General features: G+C 37.2%; 1 protein-coding gene across 1 annotated transcript in view; it reads right to left on the bottom strand.

Annotated features, from left to right (window-relative positions):
* The window catches only part of TRPC4 (transient receptor potential cation channel subfamily C member 4), a 141,026-nt gene that overhangs the window by 7,619 nt on the left and 112,358 nt on the right, over positions 1 to 21,049 (bottom strand). The window contains exons 5-9 of the mRNA XM_417089.8: positions 20,216 to 20,355; positions 13,250 to 13,560; positions 11,488 to 11,683; positions 9,628 to 9,822; positions 603 to 644 (exon numbers count right to left, since the gene is read on the bottom strand). Of these exons, the coding sequence (XP_417089.3) occupies positions 603 to 644; positions 9,628 to 9,822; positions 11,488 to 11,683; positions 13,250 to 13,560; positions 20,216 to 20,355 (884 nt within the window). The remainder of the gene's footprint in view (positions 1 to 602; positions 645 to 9,627; positions 9,823 to 11,487; positions 11,684 to 13,249; positions 13,561 to 20,215; positions 20,356 to 21,049) is intronic.

Below are 21,049 nucleotides of genomic sequence, written 5' to 3'. Positions count from 1 at the left end.
GAACAACCCACATCTTGGTGGATGTGCACCCCATTAACACAACGAAAAATTGAAAATAGATCTGAAATTATCCCTTATGCTACAATAATCTCCCAAAATCAAGGGACAGAAGCAAGCAGGATGGAGAAGAACAGTTGACAGGAGTCAGTCAATCCCTCTAGGCAGAGGGATTATTAAGGAGCTCTTGATCAGTGAGCAAACCTGGAGAGGGAGAGATGGAGACCTGACCGATGGAGCATGTCAGGTAGCTGCATATATGTTCCCAGTTGATCCCAACAAAGAGGTGGGAGTGTTTATGTTTTTTTTAAAGGCAATCCACATTGAAGTGGATTAAATATTAGTCTAGAATTTCTTTAGGAAAATATCCTTTTTCAGCCCAAAAGTAGACTACTTTCCAAATGCTGTTATTTCAACACCAAATATTCTACACTGTTTTGCTGAGAATTAAATAAATATGGCTTTTCTTTTCTTTTTTTTTCTTTTCTTTTTCTTTTTTCTACTTTCTTCAGAAATTCTTCCCTTCCATTCCATCTCTCCTCTCCCAAAAGGATCTTTTGGAGGCACAAAAAATAATTGTCAAAAAAATAAACATGCAGCTTTACCTGGTATTGATGATGTCTTCTCAGATTGTCAGCTGCACGTCTCTGAAAAAAAGAAAAGAATGGAATACAACAAAAAATCATGAGTGTCTGCCTGGTAGTAAAATACAGCAAAGCAAAATAGCAACTCTGTGCAGTTTGTGGTAACTAGCAAGCTGAGAGACACTGTTCAGTATTCATTGAAAAAATGGCAATGTTGGACTGAAGACTGTCATTAGGTTTACAGAAGGGAGTATGCTGTCATTAAAAAAGCAAAGTGGATTTACTACATTTCCATCAGTGTGCTGCTATTCTGATGTGACTATGGTGAGGAAGCCAGTTATCTGCTTGCAGATGACTTTGAAAATCATAAATCGGATATAGAAGAAGAACAATGTGATTGTGTAACACACTTGCACAGACAGAAGGAATTGAGAAGAGCCTGGCATACAAATGGTGTCAGCTATGTCTGTCTCCTTACGTCTCATTTAAAACAGAGCTATCCAAAGCCTACAATATAAAACCATTTTAAAGAGAAAATTTCGTGCTTAGTTCTTTGCTAAAAGGACTCTTGATAGACAGGGAAGCACAGAAGACAGCAGCTCAGCTATGAGATGAAGAGTTTGGTGTTGATAATGAGGAAGAGTAAGAAGTATAGTGACTATGATGAGGAACAACAAAAAGAAGATTGGTAGGATGAAAGCAAAGCATAGGCTTCAAGAAAATGTTGCATTAGCATATACTGCTGTATCTATGGGATGTCCAGAAAAAGGTGGTAAAAAAAACCTCACCTTGAATTACTTAGTCCATGAGTTACTGTTATCCTCAACATACTGAGTCACATCTCTCTTTATTCTCTACCTTAATTATCCCTTACTGGTGAAAGAGAGTTTTATATTTTTCACTTGGACTCTTCTATCTGCTGCTGGTTAGAAAAGTAGAGTCTGACCACTGATTGTATTTCTACAGAACAGAACACTTAGAATGTCTTAAAACAGGATAGAATGATATTCAAGAGACTCATTAAAATTAATCTCCTTTGCATGATAAGCCAAGTATGATAAGGTATTTTTTCACCTTCTTTTGCTTGCAACTGTTTAGCAATTTATTTATGATTGCCGCTTTCCCATTTTGGGAACAGATTTCTGCTTTATGGTTGATTTCATTTTGTAATTAACTCAAGGGTTGCAGTACCTGCGTGCTCAGCAAAAGGAAATAAAAAGGGGAAAATCATGACTTACTAATTGTTCTGTTCATATACCATGAGATAGAACTTTATTCATAGGTACCTTGTTTTCAAGATTTTTTCAAATGATATTTCTGCATCTTATGTCATATTCATAGACGAGATGGAAATTCCTCATATGAGTATTTATAGAAGGAGAGATAGGAATGCCTGTCCATCACCATGGCCAAAGGGACAACACAGTCATGGGAAGGACAATAACCCCCCATCGTCTACACTACTAGCCAGGCTTATTTTTCTGGTATTACTCTGCCGACCACAAGATGGAGATATTTCATACCTGCTGAGAAAGTTCCAGGGGAGTCTGAGGCATTATGAGTACTCTCAACAACAGCTCTGACTCACAGGCAAAGGGAGGAATACTTTAAGGTGTATGTGACTTCAGTTCAGGTAAAGCTAATAACTCCTATAAATAAAACAAATGCGAGCTCTTTTCTTGTAAACTGCTTTCTGCAGTTGCTGTCTGCTCTGCTTTGTTTTACAGTGAAATGTGAAATTAAGGCATAGGTTTAACTCTGTACCTGCAGCAAATCTGATTTATCCTTTCTAGAAAACAATTCTGAAACACCCAGAAACAAAGGGTATGGCTTTTCCAGTCAATGCCATGACAAAAACTACAATTTGGAATGTCTATACAAAAAATTGTATTTAAGTAATAGTATGTCCAGAACAGCTGTTAGTCTCCTTAACAATAGTTTTCAATCAATAGCTCTGAGAAGCTGAAAGAGAATGCATTTAATGGTGTATTTGTGTATACATGCTGCAAAGGTAAGTATGCAGACACATAGCCTATCCAAGCTATTAACCCCATCAGTTCTCTATCTCCAGTTTACATGTGCAGATTCTGTTCCCAGTTCATAATTTCCTTTTGCATCCTTTTCAAAGTGCAGTGAATCTTTACTTAAACACATCTGAAAATCAAGATACTCACTCTACATAAAATGACATTAGCAGTCATCTCTTCCTTATTTAGTTCTCAGCCAGCTTTTCTCTACCCGGTCTAACTTGTGGTTGTTCACCATTTGTTTCAAGTAATTGCTGTGCTGTGCACATGAAGTACTGAAAACTATGACTGACAAAGGAATAAAAGTTAAATCTGACTGAAAAATAGCAACAGAGGAAGAAAGTCTTGTGATGTCAATATCGTATGAGACTGTGTTATTGCAATATTTCGTCACTTTCCAATGGGTGGCACCAGTACACTGTAGGAAGTCTTAGCAGCATTTTTACTGGCACTGAAAACTATTTTGGTCTGCCTGTTTGTGCCATATTTATTGGAAGAAAAAATATCCCTAGCAATCAAAAAATGCCACAGTGTTAAATTACTTCTTTGGAAGTTAGTTATTTATCAAAAATATATTTTTTATTAAGCATGAATTCAAATTCCTTTGACCTCATTCCTTTGTGACAAATGTCCGGATAATCTGATGATTGTCTGATGGGATATATTCCCATATTTGGAATTGAAGCATTTTACAACAGGGACAAGAACTTATCTGTGTTGACAGAAAGATTTTCCTGTGAGATGGTCCTTGATTATACAACAAACATGCTTCAGGTTATTGATTTCCACTCCATGTGGAAGGTGCTATTTCTTCTCTTAGTTTTCAGCAACAAACATTTCAGGGAAAGTACAAAACAGTGTATTGACTCAGAACTGGCATCATTTCCACTTGGAGAAAGTAGGCTAAGAGAATAAGAAAGAAGATTTTCTCTGACAAATACTAATCATTGTCATGTAGGTTGCTTGAAAAAGTGACTAGGAAAAAAAATAAAAAGCTATTTATCTAAACATCAGGTGCACAAAAATACTGAAGATACGCTTGGTAAATCTTTTCCATTGTATCCCGTGGAATACTTAAATTATAGATAAAACACTTTTTGGTGACTGATCAGAAACAAACTGGAATGGAATTTGAGGAAAATAACACAATTTACTCAAATAAGCTCGGGGATTCTTACATCTCTGCTATTCTAAAATAACAATAGATTTCAGATGATCAACAGGAGTAGCCTTGAGACATCCAAAGCCCTTGGGAAGTCAGGAGTACTTCATCCTGATCAATAGAATTACATTACTAAACTGGCTCTTGCAAAGGTGAGCTGACAAAGTTAACAGAAATACTATATATAGCTTAAAGGGAGGCACACAATTTTATTTCAGAGTTTTGAGTGTAGGAGATACTTTGTGATAATAGCTAAAGAGAATGCTGCATACCTGGGATACGTCAAAATGACAGAAAATAACAATGTGCTGTAATCTGAAAAGGTAGATCTCTGTCTGATTAATAGCAGTGATGAAGTGCTAGTAAATGAAATGTGATCATATGGGCCTTCCTGTACCAAAGAAACCAGCTGTAGTTGTGGTTAAGAATGTTCCACCAGCATGGTTGGACAGCCTTTGAGAAAGGCGTTTTCCCATGGAAAAGCTTCCTTGACCCCACCACCCACCTATTCAGCAGCTTAGTACAAAAAGGATTCCAGAAACACAGAACAGACAGTCAAAGAGAATCAAATTTGACTCTCAAATCATCTCTCTTCAGAGGCTCCTCGCTTCCTTGCAGACTCTGTTCTTTCATGTATTATCTTTGCTGTAACAAGCATTGTAAATGGTCCTCTCAAGCATTCATGCCATAGTTATCTTGTTATTATAATTAGCAGAGGTACTTGGGGTTGGATATTAGGAAAATTTTATTCTTTGAAAGAGTGGTCAGGCACTGGAATGGGCTGCCCAGGGAGATGGCTGAGTCACCGTCCCTGGAGGTGTTCAAGAAATGTTTATATGTTGTACTGTGGGACATGGCTTAGTGGGAAAATACTGGTGGTAGGTGGACACTTGGACTGAATGATCTTGGAGGTCTTTTCCAATCTTGGTGATTCTGTTATTCAGTGATTCAATCTCCACTGACATTTTTCTTTCTTTGTATGAGCCACATAAATCCTTTCTTTGTGTACCTGCTGTAAATTCTCCTGACCCTGAATCCTTTCTTTATGAGTTCTACTTGCGTATAATCTTTTCAAGTTTTTAATTTTTTTATATATATAAATCACATATTACATATATAATCCAACATAAATTGATGTATATGTATTCTTTATATATTCTTATACATATATATCTGTAGATACATACACACACAGAGTGGATTGGTGGTTACACATTTATACATCCTCGGTTCATTCCTAGTTCATGACTCCTGCCTTTTTGGTGCTGCTTTTTAAATGCATTATTTTATATCCAATCCTTGGAAACTGCTGTCTTCAACAAGACAGCTATATTATTTTGGAATAGATCCGTAATTTCTTTTGCACTATCTAGCACTAACTCAGCCTTTGGATTCCCATCACTGTTATTCCTACTGGAAAACACCGCAGTACGTCACTGCCTTCTAATAGCAAACATCATTTAGTGGTTTCAGAAAAAAATGTTTTGAAATCATAGACAACCTGGGATTCATAAATCCATCTAGCTGATGTAAGAAAATGAGCTTGATAGGAGTCTATAGGGTTTTTTCCCACTGTCAATCACAGGAAAGGCATCAGAGTTCATAATACAGGGCTCAGTGAAGACAAGTGGGTCCCAGCAAAACTTATCGTGTAGATCTGAGGCAGAGATTCCAGTGAGCTGAAGTCAGAGAGCTGTCAGTTAAGCTTAGACAAAAGGCCGAGATAACTTTTCACTTCCATTTGTTTGTAAGGGCACAGTGTTTCTAAATTTAATTTGTGATGGTGTTCACTGGGACAACTGGAAAAATTCTGGGAACTCAAGGCTGAGCTGTGGGTGATGTGAATAAGTTTTTCACTATCTGAAAACTGCACATTCCCCCGGGACAAACTCTTTGCTCATGATGGTGTACTCATTTTTTTCTCCAATGATTTAACCTCTTATTGGGAAAATTCACTTACCTTAATTGTGTCTGCTTTACATCTATCTGAACTGTGTGTAGACCTGAGTGAACAGTGGCTCTCACACTCTGGTATCTAAAGACAGATTTTCCCCATGCAGAAATCACAGGGCATAGTGCATACTCAATGTTTTGGAGCTTGAATGCATAAGTGGGCCTAAAAAATGCAAAATGTTCCTAAATCAGACAGCTGTGCTGGGACTCCTGTTATACCTGAGGAGCTAACTGAAGAGGATAACAGTATTCAGAGTATGAGAGATGCTCTGAATCTGTCTGGTCAACCAAGGCCACTCACTTCTTCCAGGCAGTGGGAAATCTTGTTAAATGGTAGCTCAGCTGGTGAAAACTGTTTTGGAAAGGTTTCAGACACACTTGCAGCCAATTGCCTATTCCGTAGTGAGAACCAGTGATGGATATAGCCCTGTTGTCTCATAGAGCTTCATGATTTCCACTTTTGTTCCTCAAACAATGTTTTTCTTTTCCTTTGTAGTTTATAGAAAAGAAAAAAGAACCACATACACACAAAAAGTCCTTATATCTCTCCCTCATGTCCTCTGCTTCCAATTAGATCAGTTATTAGTAGTTCAAATCCAAATCACAGAGAAACCAGGTTCACCTCCTTCTCTCTGTTTTTCCAAGGGAGCACCTTTTCCTCCAGGATATTCACTACTCTGGGATTCACTACTACGCCGACTCTGTCAGCGCTGCTCTGCTTGGCAAAAATAGTTAAATACCCACTGGAGAATGGAAGTGAATTTGGGTCTCCCATAGCCCAAGCTATTTGCTATTCTTAGCATGCACTTCAGTCAGAAATTCTGTCCTGAAGTTGAAAAGTCTTTCCCAACAAAAGGTTCTTCGAAGCTGGTATACATTAATTAATTAATTAATTAAAAATCCATGGTTTTAAATGTGGAAAAATTGCCAAGCAACTTTGTATATACACTCCTTATCCATTGACCCTTTGCTGCAGCAGGTTTCCAAAACCTAAGCTGCTCTGTCAAGCAGTTTTTATTTAGGCACCTCAGTAGGAGGCAGTTGCTGGGACCTGGTGGTCTGCCTGAACCCCCATTCTCACCATGTAGGGCTGAGAGCACCCTGCCTCTTTCTTTCTCCTTCCAGACAGCCAGGAATGAATTTACTTCCAGAGCAGCAAGTTGAGAGGGAAACAAAGGAAAAATAATCCTGGATGGAAAGTCTGACATAGAATATTGTCTTGAAGGCTTTTCAGGGATGGATAAGAGTATTCTGGATGTGTCCCAGTCAGATAGGGATATTGTGATAACTAACTATAGATCCTCAGCCGCTATGCACTGGCATTTCTCCATTGATTTAATATCACTCTATCAGTTAACACTAGCTAATTATCCCTACCAAATGCTTAACAAATGCCTAGAAGCATTGCCCACTCTCCCCCTACACAAGTACAAGTCTCTCTATTTCTAAAAAAAATCACACTTTTTCCTCCACTTGCTCTTTAAATTTTCTTCCTTTCTTTGTTAGCTTACACAAAGATGCTCTATTCTCATTTTTTCACCATTCATTCTCAATTTGTCTTTTGTTTTTATTTCTGTCTGAACCACTATTTGTCTACACTGCTTTTCTAATAATGATATGAAGGATTTTTTTTAGTGCTTCTTTCTTACAGTCTGCTGTTAGTTTGTTTCAATATGATACTCATGCTCACAAGCTTCTTTTTCTGTCTCTTTCTTTCATATCTTCAAGCATGTCAGCGAAGTGAAGCATACTTCCCTTTCAGAATGGTCAACAAGATCATGATATTGCAATAAGCCCAATTAGAAGCTTTTCACAGAGTACAAAAAGAATCTATTCATCAGTTTAGGAAATGTGATTTAGTTTTATGTGTTGCACTGCCTCCTTATCATGCATCTGTGCATCTCTATGAACTTGTTCCATGAGGTGTACCTAGTGATAAAACTGAATACCAGGATATGACAGGAGAATAGACAGGAAAAAAATGGGCTTATTACCCACTTTGTCAAGAAACTAGTAACAAAGCCACAGAAAGAAAGAAAGAAAGAAAGAAAGAAAGAAAGAAAGAAAGAAAGAAAGAAAGAAAGAAAGAAAGAAAGAAAGAAAGAAAGAAAGAAAGAAAGAAAGAAAGAAAGAAAGAAAGAAAGAAAGAAAGAAAAATATAAAAAGAAGTCTTAGAGTAATGGTCCAGCAAACAATTGAACCACACTCTTGGCTTCTTTCGTGTATTGTAACCACGGTCAGTAGCATGAGGACTACAGTCCTGTCTTCTTCCCCTTACGTAACACTCATATACTCTCACTTGATGCTTCGCTACCTGAGCTCCTTACAGTGAAAACACTTATACTTACCAAATACTTATAGTGAAAAAGCCATCATCCACATTTGACTCACAATATATTAATTTGTTTATTTATTTATTTATGCTAGCATTGCCTAACTGAGGACTAGTTAATCATGCACTGACTTGATCTTTTTATTCAACACTCAGAAAACATTCCTAGAGAGATTTATTTGCTGATGGATCAGGTTGTTGCCTGAAAATTGTGCTGCTGACTGAAAAGTCTCAACTGGATTAAATTAGGAGAAATACATTCAAATTTATCCATTGCAGCTACCAGAGAAAGACTGTGGTTGAGATATTACACAGATATCTGCTGAATCCAAATGCAGAACTGTTGTGGTTTAACCCAGCATCCAGCTCAGCATTACACAGACGGCCATTCGCTCACTCCCTTCACCCAGTGAGATGGGAGAGAGAATCAGAATATAGAGAAATAATTAGTAGAACTCATGGATTGAAATACAAACCATTTACCAGGAAAGATAAGAAGGGGAAAAACAATAGTGATGATAATTATCTCTATATAGAGAGAGGTGCATTTACACAACACGTGGCATGCAACGGAGTTTCTCGCTACCCAGTGATCAATGCCCAGCCAGCTCCCAAGTAGCGTGCTCCCCAAAGTCAACTCCCCCAGTTTTATTGTTCAGCATGACATATGGTAAGGAATATCCCTTTGGCCAATTTAGACTAGCAGTCCTGGCTCTGTTCCCCACCAGCCTCATGTACCCCCCAAGCCTGGGCAGCACTGCAGCCCTGCACTGTCACGGCAGCACCAGTAGCCTAAATGTCTTTGGCTCTGTAAGCACTGCTCTTCAACAACTAAAGTAGAAGTGTGTTATAGACATTATTTTTCTTCTAAAGCCAAAACACAACAAACCACTATGAAGGAAATTAACTCTGTCCTAGCAGAAACCTTTGTGTGTCTTTCTCCCCCCCCCCCCCCCCCCCCCTTTTTTTTCCCTGTAGACATTTCTGCTTCTAATGAGCACTATTAGAACAGGATAGTAATGTGATTCTGAAATAACTTGTAAATTCAAGTAAGCAATTCCCAGTAAGTGGCTACATTTCAAAATGCTTTCTTTAATGGAAACAGCTGTTGGTAAAAATGCTTTTACGGTAAACTCATTTCAATACATGTAGACAGAGAGACAAAGAGATAGAAAGAATGTGGCAGGGTAGTTTATACACAGTTCTGTGGTTCATGTAATGTCAATAGTACTTGAATTATGACACTTGGAGCATCATCTAGAACTCTGAGAGTGATAGACAAATGTTCCTTGATGTTTGTAATGCTTTTGATCTTTCTTGTGCTATCTTTAGGTGAAGCATCATCATACTTCATACTGCTACACAGAAATCCAATGATGTTTTCTCTTTAGTCAAATACATTGACTTGAATCTTAAAAAAAAATAGCATCATAATTCTCTGTGAGAATTATTATGTAATTGCTATCCACAGTACTTGACATTTCAGGGGCCTCTGTTCTCTGACAAGGCTGAGAAATACTTAACTGTATAGAAAAGAGGAGGACTAAGGGCAGAGAAGAGCATAAGACTTACCCCTATTGTTCCAAAACTTTCAGGTTTTCTTCTAATTTTCTTCTTGCACAGGTGTCTCCATAACCACCTAATTAGATACCAGAGAGACTTAGGGCTTGGTATGACATTGAAAGGAGTGGGCAGAGTCCCTCCTTCTTCAAAGTAACTCATCCAGAGTTTTGTCCGAGCAAACTTCCATTCAATGTCTGCATGATCCTGTGCAGAAGAAATACAACAGAAGCACACATTGCTGTAACAAAGAAGGCAAAACAAACCTCTAGAAAAGCTGAACCTAAAGTTAGAACCATCCTGGAACACTAATGAATTTTCTTGTCTCTTCTTTTGAAAGAAGGTCTTTAACACAAAGAAACTTTACTCTTTACTCCAGTAAAGAGATATTTCACACATACAATGTATATATGCTTTCAACCTTTCTTGCTTAGCTACGGGTTTTTAAATAATTAACAATCAGTCAAACAAGAAAGGATAATTACAAGCAGAAAAAATGCTATGTTTCTGATAGAGATATTTTGTTATAATAGCAGCTCATCGTTATTCCACATAGATCACTCTAATTACTCTGCTGTGTAGCAGCTTCAACAAGTCTGTAAGCCTCATGCACTCTCTCAGCTGCCAGCCCCAGAAATTCACAAATAGGTTATCCACAAATCATGAGGCTATTTCAGTCTGTTGAGTTGAATATCCTTCTCTTTCTCCTACTTCAAAAGTACATATTTGGAACTGGTTGTTGGTGTTTTGATTTTTAGTTTGTAATTTTATTTCTTCTGGATTTTATAAAATATCGCACAGTTAAAAAAAACAATCAAAACCCAGGGCTTGAAAAAATTGCAAATTTTTTTTGCTGCAAAACAAGAAATGTAAAGTAATAATGTTTGATTTGGACAACAGACATAGAGGCCAAAAACTTCAACCACTGTGGTAACCCAAACTTTAATATTTAGGCATATATACTACAATCAAAACAGTTATTAAGACATTCTTGGAGAAAAGTATTCTGCCTGCAGTATGTGTTTTTGTGAATGTTAGTATGTCGTGGTGTATAACTATGTACTAACCCTATAACTACTATAACTGCTGTTAAATAAACACATGTAGTCATAATTTCTTTTGTGGAAAACTTCATAATTAAAAAAAAGGAAACATGTTTAAAAATCTTAAGAATGTGAGGCTTTCTTGTATTTGTTTGCTTTCTACATTACTATATTTGAATTATCATACAACAAATCAGACTTTAATTTCATTAGTCTCATTAATAGTCAGCTGAGAATTAAAAATAAACCAACGGCTCTGAGAGGGATAAAGACAGTTTTCATGAAACAAGAAAAAAATACACTGCTTAAGGAGGAGTCCTGACCTTTTGTTTCATTTGTTAACTAGTCCAAAATTGTATGTGAAATTCAAGCAATTAATTTCTACTCACTGTATATTTGTGTTGTACAAGAATCCAAAAATAATGATGTTATAAATGTTAATCAACATGTTAAAAATAAAGTAGGGACTGAACAATCTGTGGCAGAGTCTCTTTCTTGAGACAAACCCTGCACAGTGTATTCTGGGCAGTGTCGAAACCTTTGTCACTTGCTGGCAGCTCCAAGGCAGCCTTCTCTACTCACTAGTTGCCTTCTTAAGTAGGGCTACCTCTTTCCCATTCTGAGTTCTGGGAAAATTCACTCCTGCTCCAGACCAGTTGTGGTCTAATTTCTGTACCCTTCCTCAACAGTGCAAAATAATTAGAACAAACCCTATATTCTATACTTAAAATAGATTTACTGCCAGAGAAAAAAAGAAAGAGGGGGGGGTGGTGTAGGAACAGAAGGAAAGTATATATTAGTATATATTATTAATAAATAAACAACTTACAGCAATAAGCTGGTAAGAATTATTCATCATGGCTATTAGCATGTTGAGTAGAACAACCAGAGAGATTACATTATAGGTACCAAACATGGTGGCCCCAACGAATTCAGTAAATTCATGCTTTGGTTGCACATTGGTCACATACAGATTGATAAGTCCAAATATAGACCAGAATAATGACTGCAGAGTTTCAAATAATCTGAAAGACAAAGTCCAAAAGGAAAAGCTGTTTAATACCAACACATATACTTTTCAGATCATTCAGTTTTTCCCAAGACACACAAAGTCCTTCACTTGACGCAGGTGGATGGTGTTCATTGCAATAAAGGCAATATATATAGAATACTATTTTGGAGAAACGTTATCTATATGTTTCAGATTTGAACCTATAGATATCCAACACACCAATAAAATAAGTAAGCCTGTATGTGCAAGATTGAGTCTGTTCAAACCTCCAAAGGATATATTTTGGAGATATTTTTTTGGACATCTGTCTTTGAAGAATTTTGTCTCTGTGCTTTGACTTTAGAGGGTAGAACAAGGATCCAAAAGTAACTCACTGATTGCGCTTTAGCAACATGTTAAAGTAGTTATGGTATGCTTGTATTTGTTTGATTATACCAACTTACGCCATTTTTACTTGTTGAGAGCCATTGAGACAAAAAAGTGAAGTATAGTTACAAGGGCATTTGTATCTTTAGCGTACATTTGTTTTTTTTTTAAAGAATACAGACACTAAAAAGACAAATATGCCACTCTCAAATTACACGTGCTTTTGCAACTACTTGACATGATAGTTGGAGAAGTTTGGGGCAGCAGATAGGAAGCTAAATGACAATAACGAAAAATATTATTTTCTCTCATGATCAGCACCGAAAACCTCCCCTGTGTTTTTCTATTCAGACCTGTGCCCACTCAAAAGTTGGAGTTAGACCTGCATAAAAGGTTATTAATATGCAAGGTTATAAATATGCTGTGCCTGAGCAAAGTTATTTGATTAAGATGACATAAAAGGTGTTATTTAAAATATATATATATTTGAGAAGGATGCCACTGATATTAAACATTCTTTAAAAGCAGCCTAAATATGATTCATAAAAGATAACAGGGAATTTTTTATTGTAGTGGTTCAATCTAGATGGGAAATGAGATGAAGAGTATTCATTTGGTAGTGTTTAGGTGCTGTGAATGAATTAAAAAACAATGAAATAAAATCGATTTTTAAGTGAAAGAAAAAGTAAAAAAAATGCTAAAATATAAAGTAGAATACAAATTTGAACATGTAGAATAGACTCTGTGTCTGTGGAAGTCTAGACTGATTTTTTTTTTCCTTCCTGAGTTTGTCACAATTACAAGGAATCCTTATGCTCTAGAACTCCAGACTTATTTAAAGCCCACAAGTAGATACAGAAAAATTACAGAACAACAGCTGCCTAGATAAGAAAACTCTGATCCAGTGATCTTTTATCCCTTAATTCTAAATATGTACTTTCCAATCTCACATTATCTTCCCCTTCTCTTTTATTTTATCTTTTTATTTATCTTGAGTTATACAGACTTCGCTGCAGCATAGGATGAACATTATTATACACTGATATAATGTTAATGGCATTTATTTATTATTAGGGTAACTTTAGGAGTGTCTGTCAGGATTCCACTGACCAAAAAGATACCAAAAGAGAACAAAAAGACAGCCTCTTTCCTGTAAACAATATCTAAATGAGTAAAATATTGGCATGAGGTTAGAAATAGATCAGTCACTTACGTTGAAAATGCATTATTCTGCTCTGCACATCGTATCCCTTTGCACTTGGTTTCTTGTGTCTCGTAGTAGAAGTACAGCTGGTTCAATCCATTTGCAAATGCTAACAGCACAAGGCAGTATATGAAGAGAAATTTCAAAATGTCCAGCAGCATTCTTCCTAGAGATATCTGCAGAGGTCCCAGGTGAGAATTTGCAGTGAATAATGAGATCAAGCGTAAGGAGCTAAAGATGTTTGCAATTGCAAACAGTGCCTCAGCCACCAGCGTTGGATGCCACATGTCCCAGCTCTGTCGTGGAACCAACCCACTATACTGAAAACAAGCAGAAGGGGAAAAAAAATTACTCCTCTGTTTATATGAACAAACTAGTGTCTGTTTCTTTATGAGCCATCCCATTAATTTGCTGAGAGTACAATAAAAATGGATGAATTTTGGAAGGCGATTTGTCTGTCTGAGTATTTTTTATCTTAGCAAAACCAAAAAATGGATGTTCTCTGTGTACTCATTCTTCACTTTCATTTTTTGGGACACTCTAAACTTTCTTATTTTTTACTGCACTTTGCATTTCATTGTGACTTTTAAAGAGGCAAAATAATTTCTAACAATTCTGATGAAGTAATAATAACCATTTTTGAATATCTGGATTTCAAGAATAATGAAAATTATAGATGGAAAATAGGTAAACTCATTTTTTGAATAACAGTGTAGATAGGACAATTATGCATGAAATTTATAAAAAAAATTGAAAAAAAGTTGGAATAAAATATTTAATCAAGGAATAAGTATGTTGCTTAATCACTAACATTCACAAATGATGGAAAAGTGGTTTATTAATGAACCATGGCAAACTACTTGTGTATCTCATTATCAAAGAGTCTGATCCTTGGAAATATGATTCTTTACTGTTCCAGCTCTATCAAAACATTTACTGAAGATGAAAGATGTTACTTTCAGCTAATGCTTAACTACTGTGGCAAACTCATTATTTATTGGGTCTCATTAATCTGTTTTATAAGATGTATCAGAGGACAGAATCTAAGCTACAAAGCCCTCTAAAACTATGGGATAATATAATGCAAAGCAGATATAAAGACAGACTGTGATGCAGTCTATATATATCTACCCTGGGCCACCCAGACACATCCTTCAAAGATGTTCAGCATGTCTTCAGTGGTAAGGAAAGGGACTCTTCCTGTCAGTTGTGGCCAGATGTAACAGTATAACAATACATCACATTTTCACTCCATGTTCAGCAGCCACAGAACAGGACTGCTCTTGATCTAAACATTTTCTGGGGCACTGTTTGTCAGGGCAGGATCCTACTACCATGCTGGGATTGCTTGTTTCAGCTGGAAGGGCAACTGAGGCTGTACCAGTGCCTAACAACATTCCCTGGCAGTTTGATTTACTGACAGCATCTGGCAATCTTACAGTTTGGGGGTTGAGAACTCCAAAACTGGAGAATAATTGTCCACTGAAGAGTTAAGAATCACTCTGCCTTTTGTTTCATCCATCAGTGACGCTGGTTTTCTACAGAGTAAGGAATTAAATCCATTCCTACTGGAGTCATAGGTCATCACACTGTTCATTAGACTATCCTCTTCTCTATGAAGCCAGCTTATAATGCTTTGGAGAGGAAGAAGGTTATTTCTTCTCCAACTCTTGTTGAAGTTTTATAGTTCTGTACTAGGATATGGAGAGTGGTTAGAGCATATAAACTGTAGAGCAACAAAGAAAATGTGTGATGAATGTATGATATCACTTAAGAGAATACAAAGTAACAATTCTCGGTCATTATTCGGAGGAATTCAATTGCATTATCTGAACTATTGGATAGAAAAATGCTGGATGATCACTGTTGTCCCTTTAGGCTTAAAGTAATGAAGTAATAAAGAAATTAGCAAAAGAGATCAAATAGAAATGTAAATCAGGCCACCTCAACCTTGAATGGCCTCTTGGACATTGGTCAAATATGATTCCCTTGTTTCTGATAAAAGCAGTAGAAGTTAAATATGTTTATCCACTTGAGGGGAAAACAAAACAAAACAAACAGCCTACACTTTTAAATCCTTTCTCAAAAGATCATATGTGCATGTGAACTCTTGCTCTATGAAATGTATGCCCTACTCTTTACATTTATTTTGCTACAGTTCAGAGCATCAGTAGGAAGTGGAGATGGAGCTAGCAGAGAGCTTTATAACAATATTTACAGTCAGGAATGGAGTCTGGAATTTTTCTTATGAAGGGTTGATACTCATTTAAATAAGCATTTGGTCCATGACACTGGTTAAACACCAATCAAAAACATTTTACAATGGAAGGAGTTAAAAAAAATGTCAGCTTCTGCAGAATTGGTAGCATAAGTATCTCATCTGCTACTAAGCAGAGTGTATCTGACATGGTGTTCATTAAGATAGTAAATGTAGAGATAAAAACACGCTTTCAACTACTTTTCAGAGCTCTTGCCTTGAACAGGAATATGTTTTCCTACTAGATTTTTATTGCAGAGACTGAGGCTCATATAGTCAGTAATATAAATTTGTATGCATTCTCTAGCAGAGCTGGGAATGGATAGCACTTGGTCCAATGCTCAGATTTAGAAAATATTTAAGGTAAAACAAACAGGTTTTGCACATGACTTGTCGTTGTACATCATTTGACATACCATTACGAAATAAATAATATTCCAAAAACATAAAAGCAACCGTTTTTCTTAGAGCACAACCTCTTCTGTTTATATTTATAAACCTCAATCATAACAGATGTGTTGCTTAAAATCAGTCATCCTGTACTCATGTAAAATGTAACAACTTTACTTTTTATCACTATTTCTCATCACATTATTTATCAGGGAGAGAGCATTTTCATTAGGTGCAACATTTTAAAGACCTCACACACTGATATACAATTAGAGGCAAAGATCATAGCCTTTTGAAAAATATGAAATGTATCCATTATTTTTTTCTGAATACTGAAAGTGAAGCAGATAACTTTGAGCTGTCTTAGCAGTTTGCTCATCCTGAGCACTCTGGTGAATTTTCAGTAATCTTTTGTGAATTTTACACTATGCTATCAGCTGTTGTAAATAATAATCATCCCTTTAATCAGTACATCACTCAGCTTCAAACAGGCAACAAACAGTAAGTTTTACTCTAAGAACATCTATCACACAAGAGATATTCCTGAGAAAAAGGAAGGCAGGTGAGAATGCCAGAAGGCCTCTGTAGATCAACAAGGAGCTCCTGGACTTACGCACAAAAAGAAAGTCTACAGGGAGTGGAAGCAGGAATAAATTACTTGGGAGGAATACAAAGAAGCTGTCTGAGCAGCCGGGGATCAGGTAAAGGAGGCTAAAACCCAGAAAGAATTACATCTAGCCAGGGACATTAAGAGGAGCAAGAAGAAATTCTACTGGTATAACAGTGATAAAAGGAAGACCAGGGAAGATGTGGGCCCTCTCTGGAAGGAAAATGGAGACCTGGTCACAAGGGATACAGGAAAGGCTGAGGTATTCAATGACTTTTTTGCCTCAGCCTTCACTGGCAAGGGCTGTAGCCACACCGCCCAAGCTGCAGAAAGCAAAGCTAAGAACTGGGAGAAGGAATATCTGACCACTGTAAGTGAAGATCAGGTGTGTGACCATCTAAATAACTGAAGGTGCACAAGTCCATCCAACAAGATCCATCCATGGTTTCTGAGAGAACTGGCTGATGAATTTGTCAAGCCACTATCCATCATATTTGAAAGGTCATGGCAGTCTGGTGAAGTTTCCACTGATTGGAAAAGGGGAAACATAACCTCCATTTTCAAGAAGGGGACAGAATATCATCCAGGGAACTACAGGCCAGTAAGTCTCAGCTCTGTGCCTGGCAAGATCATGGGGCAGGTCCTCATGAAGGCCCTAATAATGCACATGGAAAATAAAGATGAGGTGATTGGTGGTAACCATCATGGCTTCAACAAGGGCAAGTAATGCCTGACAAACTTGGAGGCCTTTTATGATGGAGTTACAATGTCAGTAGATAAAGGAAGAGCAACTGAGGTCATCTACCTGGACTTGTGCAAAGGGTTTGACACTTGCAAATTGGAGAAAAATGGATTTGATGGGTGGGCTACTCACTGGATAAGGAATTGGCTGGATGGTTGCACTCAGAGAGTTGCAGTCAATGGCTCATTGTCAAAGTGGAGACTGGTGATGAGTGGCATTCCTCAGGGATTGGTGCTGGGACCAGTGTTATGTAATAACTTTGTAGGTGACATAGACAGTGGAATTGAGTGTATCCTCAGCAAGTCTGCAGACAAAACCAAGTTGAGTGGTGCAGTTGACACACCAGAGGGAAGGGATGCCATCCACAGGGACCTAGACAGGCTTCAGAAGTGTGCCCATGCCAACCTCATGAAGTTCAACAAGGACAAGTGCAAGGTCCTGCACCTGGGCTGAGGACATCCCAAGCACAGATACAAGTTGGGTGGAGAATGGCTTAAGAGCAGCCCTGAGGAGAAGGATTTGGGGGTGTTGATTGATGAGAGATTCAACATGAGCTGGCAATATGCTCATGCAGTCCAGAAGGCCAACTGTATCCTGGGTTACATCAAGAGAAGCGTGACCAGCAGGTCAAGGGAGGTGATTCCGCCTCTCTACTCTGCTCTCATAAGACCCCACCTGGAGTACTGTGTCCAGTTCTGGGGCCCCCAGCATAAGGACACAGAGCTGTTACAGCGGGTCCAGAGGAGGGGATAGATTTAGACTAGATATTAGTAAGAAATTCTTTACTTTGTGTGGTGAGATACTGGAAGAGGTTGCACAGTGAAATTCTGGATGCCCCCTCCATGGAAGCATTCGAGGTCAGGGTGAATGGGGCTCTGAGCAACCTGGTCTAGTAGGAGGTGTCCCTGCCTATATCAGGAGGGTTGGAACTAGGTAATCTTAAAGGTCTCTTCCAACCTAAACCATTTTATGATTCTGTGATTCTATGATAGTCTCACTCTTTGATTCAAAGGAGTTGGTTACAATGGCTTTTTAGACAGCTTGAGATGCTGCAGTGATTCAAAGAAGGTAAGATGGATCTAAAATATTAGCATACTGATTTGATAAAAGAGAAATACTGAAAAGCTGTATTTTAGAAAAACCTATATTGAAAGATATAGGAAATGAAAGCAAAAGTTTTGTATCAAAATGCTCTGGTTACATTTGGAATCCTTTCAACCCCCACTCAGAGCTGGGTAAGTCTGTTGCAGGTGTCTGAAGGAAGTAAGTTACACTTGCATTACTTGACTCGTTACAGCATTGTACATACAGTATTTTGATTGTCTACCAAAACTGAGGCTCTTTAAAAGAACAGGAGAGTTATTTGGGTGCAATATTGCATGTGCAGTAAAAAAAAAAAAAAAAAAAATTTGTAGAGCCAAAGATAGTGCTTTATGAACTGTGATGATTATGATTGGCATGCAAGCTCTAATTTAGAGAGCGATGGATGCAAATTAACATAGATACTCTCACCTTGGAATCTGATTACCATAAGCAGAAACTATCTGGGATGAAATAATGCCTTGAACATAATATTATTCTAAAGTGAGTAATTGGCCATCTCCAATGCTTTGGAAACATGCATTTTCAGTGAATGACTTGCTTTGCTACCTGGAACAGTGGAATGACTGTTTATATTCCAGACACTTTATGACGAGAAAATCTTGCCCAAGCACCAACTTTAAATGACATCTCTTCCCACACATCTGAACCTTTTTCTCTTTCAGGCAACATCTCCCAGTTTCTTTTATTGAGTAGATTTCCAAGAGTTTGTAGTCAGAAACCTTCTGTGATTGGAGGAGGCTGTTGTGTCACTTGATCACATCTTTGCTTATCCCCGCCTCTGATCAGCTCACGCTTGTGCCCTTGTTGATAATCATCAGATGACATAAATAACAGGTTCCTATGTTGCTCTATACAAATGGCAGGGCTGCCATAGGAACAGCTGCAGTTTGGGGACAGTAACCAGAAACTTGACAGCAGTTTCCTATTCTCTTCCAGCCAGAAGGATCTTGGCAATTCAGAGACTGCTTCCATATATATGGGGTAGATGGTGACAGGGAAGTTGGAATATCTTAAGTTCAATGCTGATAAGAGCAGCCAGTAAAAATGGGCTTGTTATCTTGGATGTGACAAGATCTTTGAGACAGATGCTAAGAAATGCTTTCATTTCTTTTCAGATGTGGTTTCCTTGCATTTGAGACCATTTTGTAATGCAAATATTTCATCTTTAGAAGCAATTTCTGTTGTATCATGGATTTACATTGAATACATAGGAAATGGGACATTACATGATTTTGCAAAGAAAGGCTGCTTTGCTGGAAGAAATTTCAAGCAATGCTAATAAAAAGCCAATGAAGGAGTTGAGCAAATGAATATATCCAACATTACGTGATTATATTATACCATTCAGTTTTACTTTCTAATCAAGATGCACTTATGATTATTTAGAACAAAGTTAAAATCTTGTTCTTCAGCATTTTTTCCTGCCTAAATTTAAGTAAGTACTTTCCATGCAGTCCTGTCCTCTAGTATTGCATGGTAGGTAAAATTTTCTTAGGGATGGTAACTTCTTACTGAAAAATAGGCAAGGACTAAAATAAAACATAATACCGTACAAACAATATTAAGTATTAGCTGTGATTTGCCTTTTTCAAAAATATTATATTTAACAATATCTATTAAGGATTTTTTTTTAAAGGAAAAAAAAAAAAAAGAAAAAGATTGTCTGAGCCAAGTAGAAGAAAAAAAAATAGCTGTAATCTTTTCTTTTCTTTGCTCTTATTCTGATCTGACTTCTCATAGCTGCAGAGGATTCATGAGCAAATTAAGCATCTCTTACATTGTTCAGCTTGAAAAGCATCAAGTACAGAAGAAAGTTTGAAGAAGCCTAATTTGTTACCATAATTATTTTGCTGAAATTAATAATAAAAAAGTTACCTTTGAAAATGCAACAATTTTCAAAGAGATTGTTGCTAAGTACAAGGAGTTCATTACAAAATCCATGAGGTTCCACCAATCATGAATGTAGTCCTGTAGTCCACCATCCCACATCTGTTTAATTTCACCCCAGATAAAGCCTGTAAATGGAACATAATTCATTAAGCATGAATACTAAATTAAAAAGTCTGCAACTATTCTAGACATATATCTCACAATACATTGAGTTTCCTTATGTTAGTTACATAGGGAAGGTGGAGGAGTGCTTTAAATTACACATATAGTCAGGTGAAATTTTATCTTTCAATTAATGTTTCTGGCATTAACTTTTCAGGAAAAAATAATTAATCTGCTTGATCAAGGGCAATTTCTTCGGCTTTCTCCAGTCCCCTTTTCCATCATATCCTAATAAGTATAAAGAAGATCTCAAAACCAGTCACCACTGCCAACTCTGTCCTCATTATCTACTGCAATAGAGTTCAACTGGAGATTGCAGGAGCCAAGCCAACTCATTAATTTATTTAAAGTGAAACAAACACTGTAAGGGATAGAATTTCTATTGTTTGCTGCCAGTGCTGAAGTAAAGTCTGCCTTTCCTATAGGAAAGAACAGTTTCTTCAGTTCAAAATATTCTGTTGATTCCTTCCTGTGGGGTCTAAAGGACAAGAAACTCTGTTCATTTGTGCAAAATGATGGGAAATCTTGCAAGCTGTCTGACACGACCTCAATTCAACAGCTTCAGAAACAACTGTGTGGAGACTCCTGAGTGCTGCAAACTTTAAAATCTCTCTGAAGAGCCTACTCCAAATGTTGCATTTACTGTATGGATTTGTA

The sequence above is a fragment of the Gallus gallus genome, chromosome 1 (genome assembly GCF_016699485.2).
Source record: "Gallus gallus isolate bGalGal1 chromosome 1, bGalGal1.mat.broiler.GRCg7b, whole genome shotgun sequence".
NCBI lineage: Eukaryota > Metazoa > Chordata > Aves > Galliformes > Phasianidae > Gallus > Gallus gallus.
This window is presented reverse-complemented; position numbering and strand designations above follow the sequence as displayed.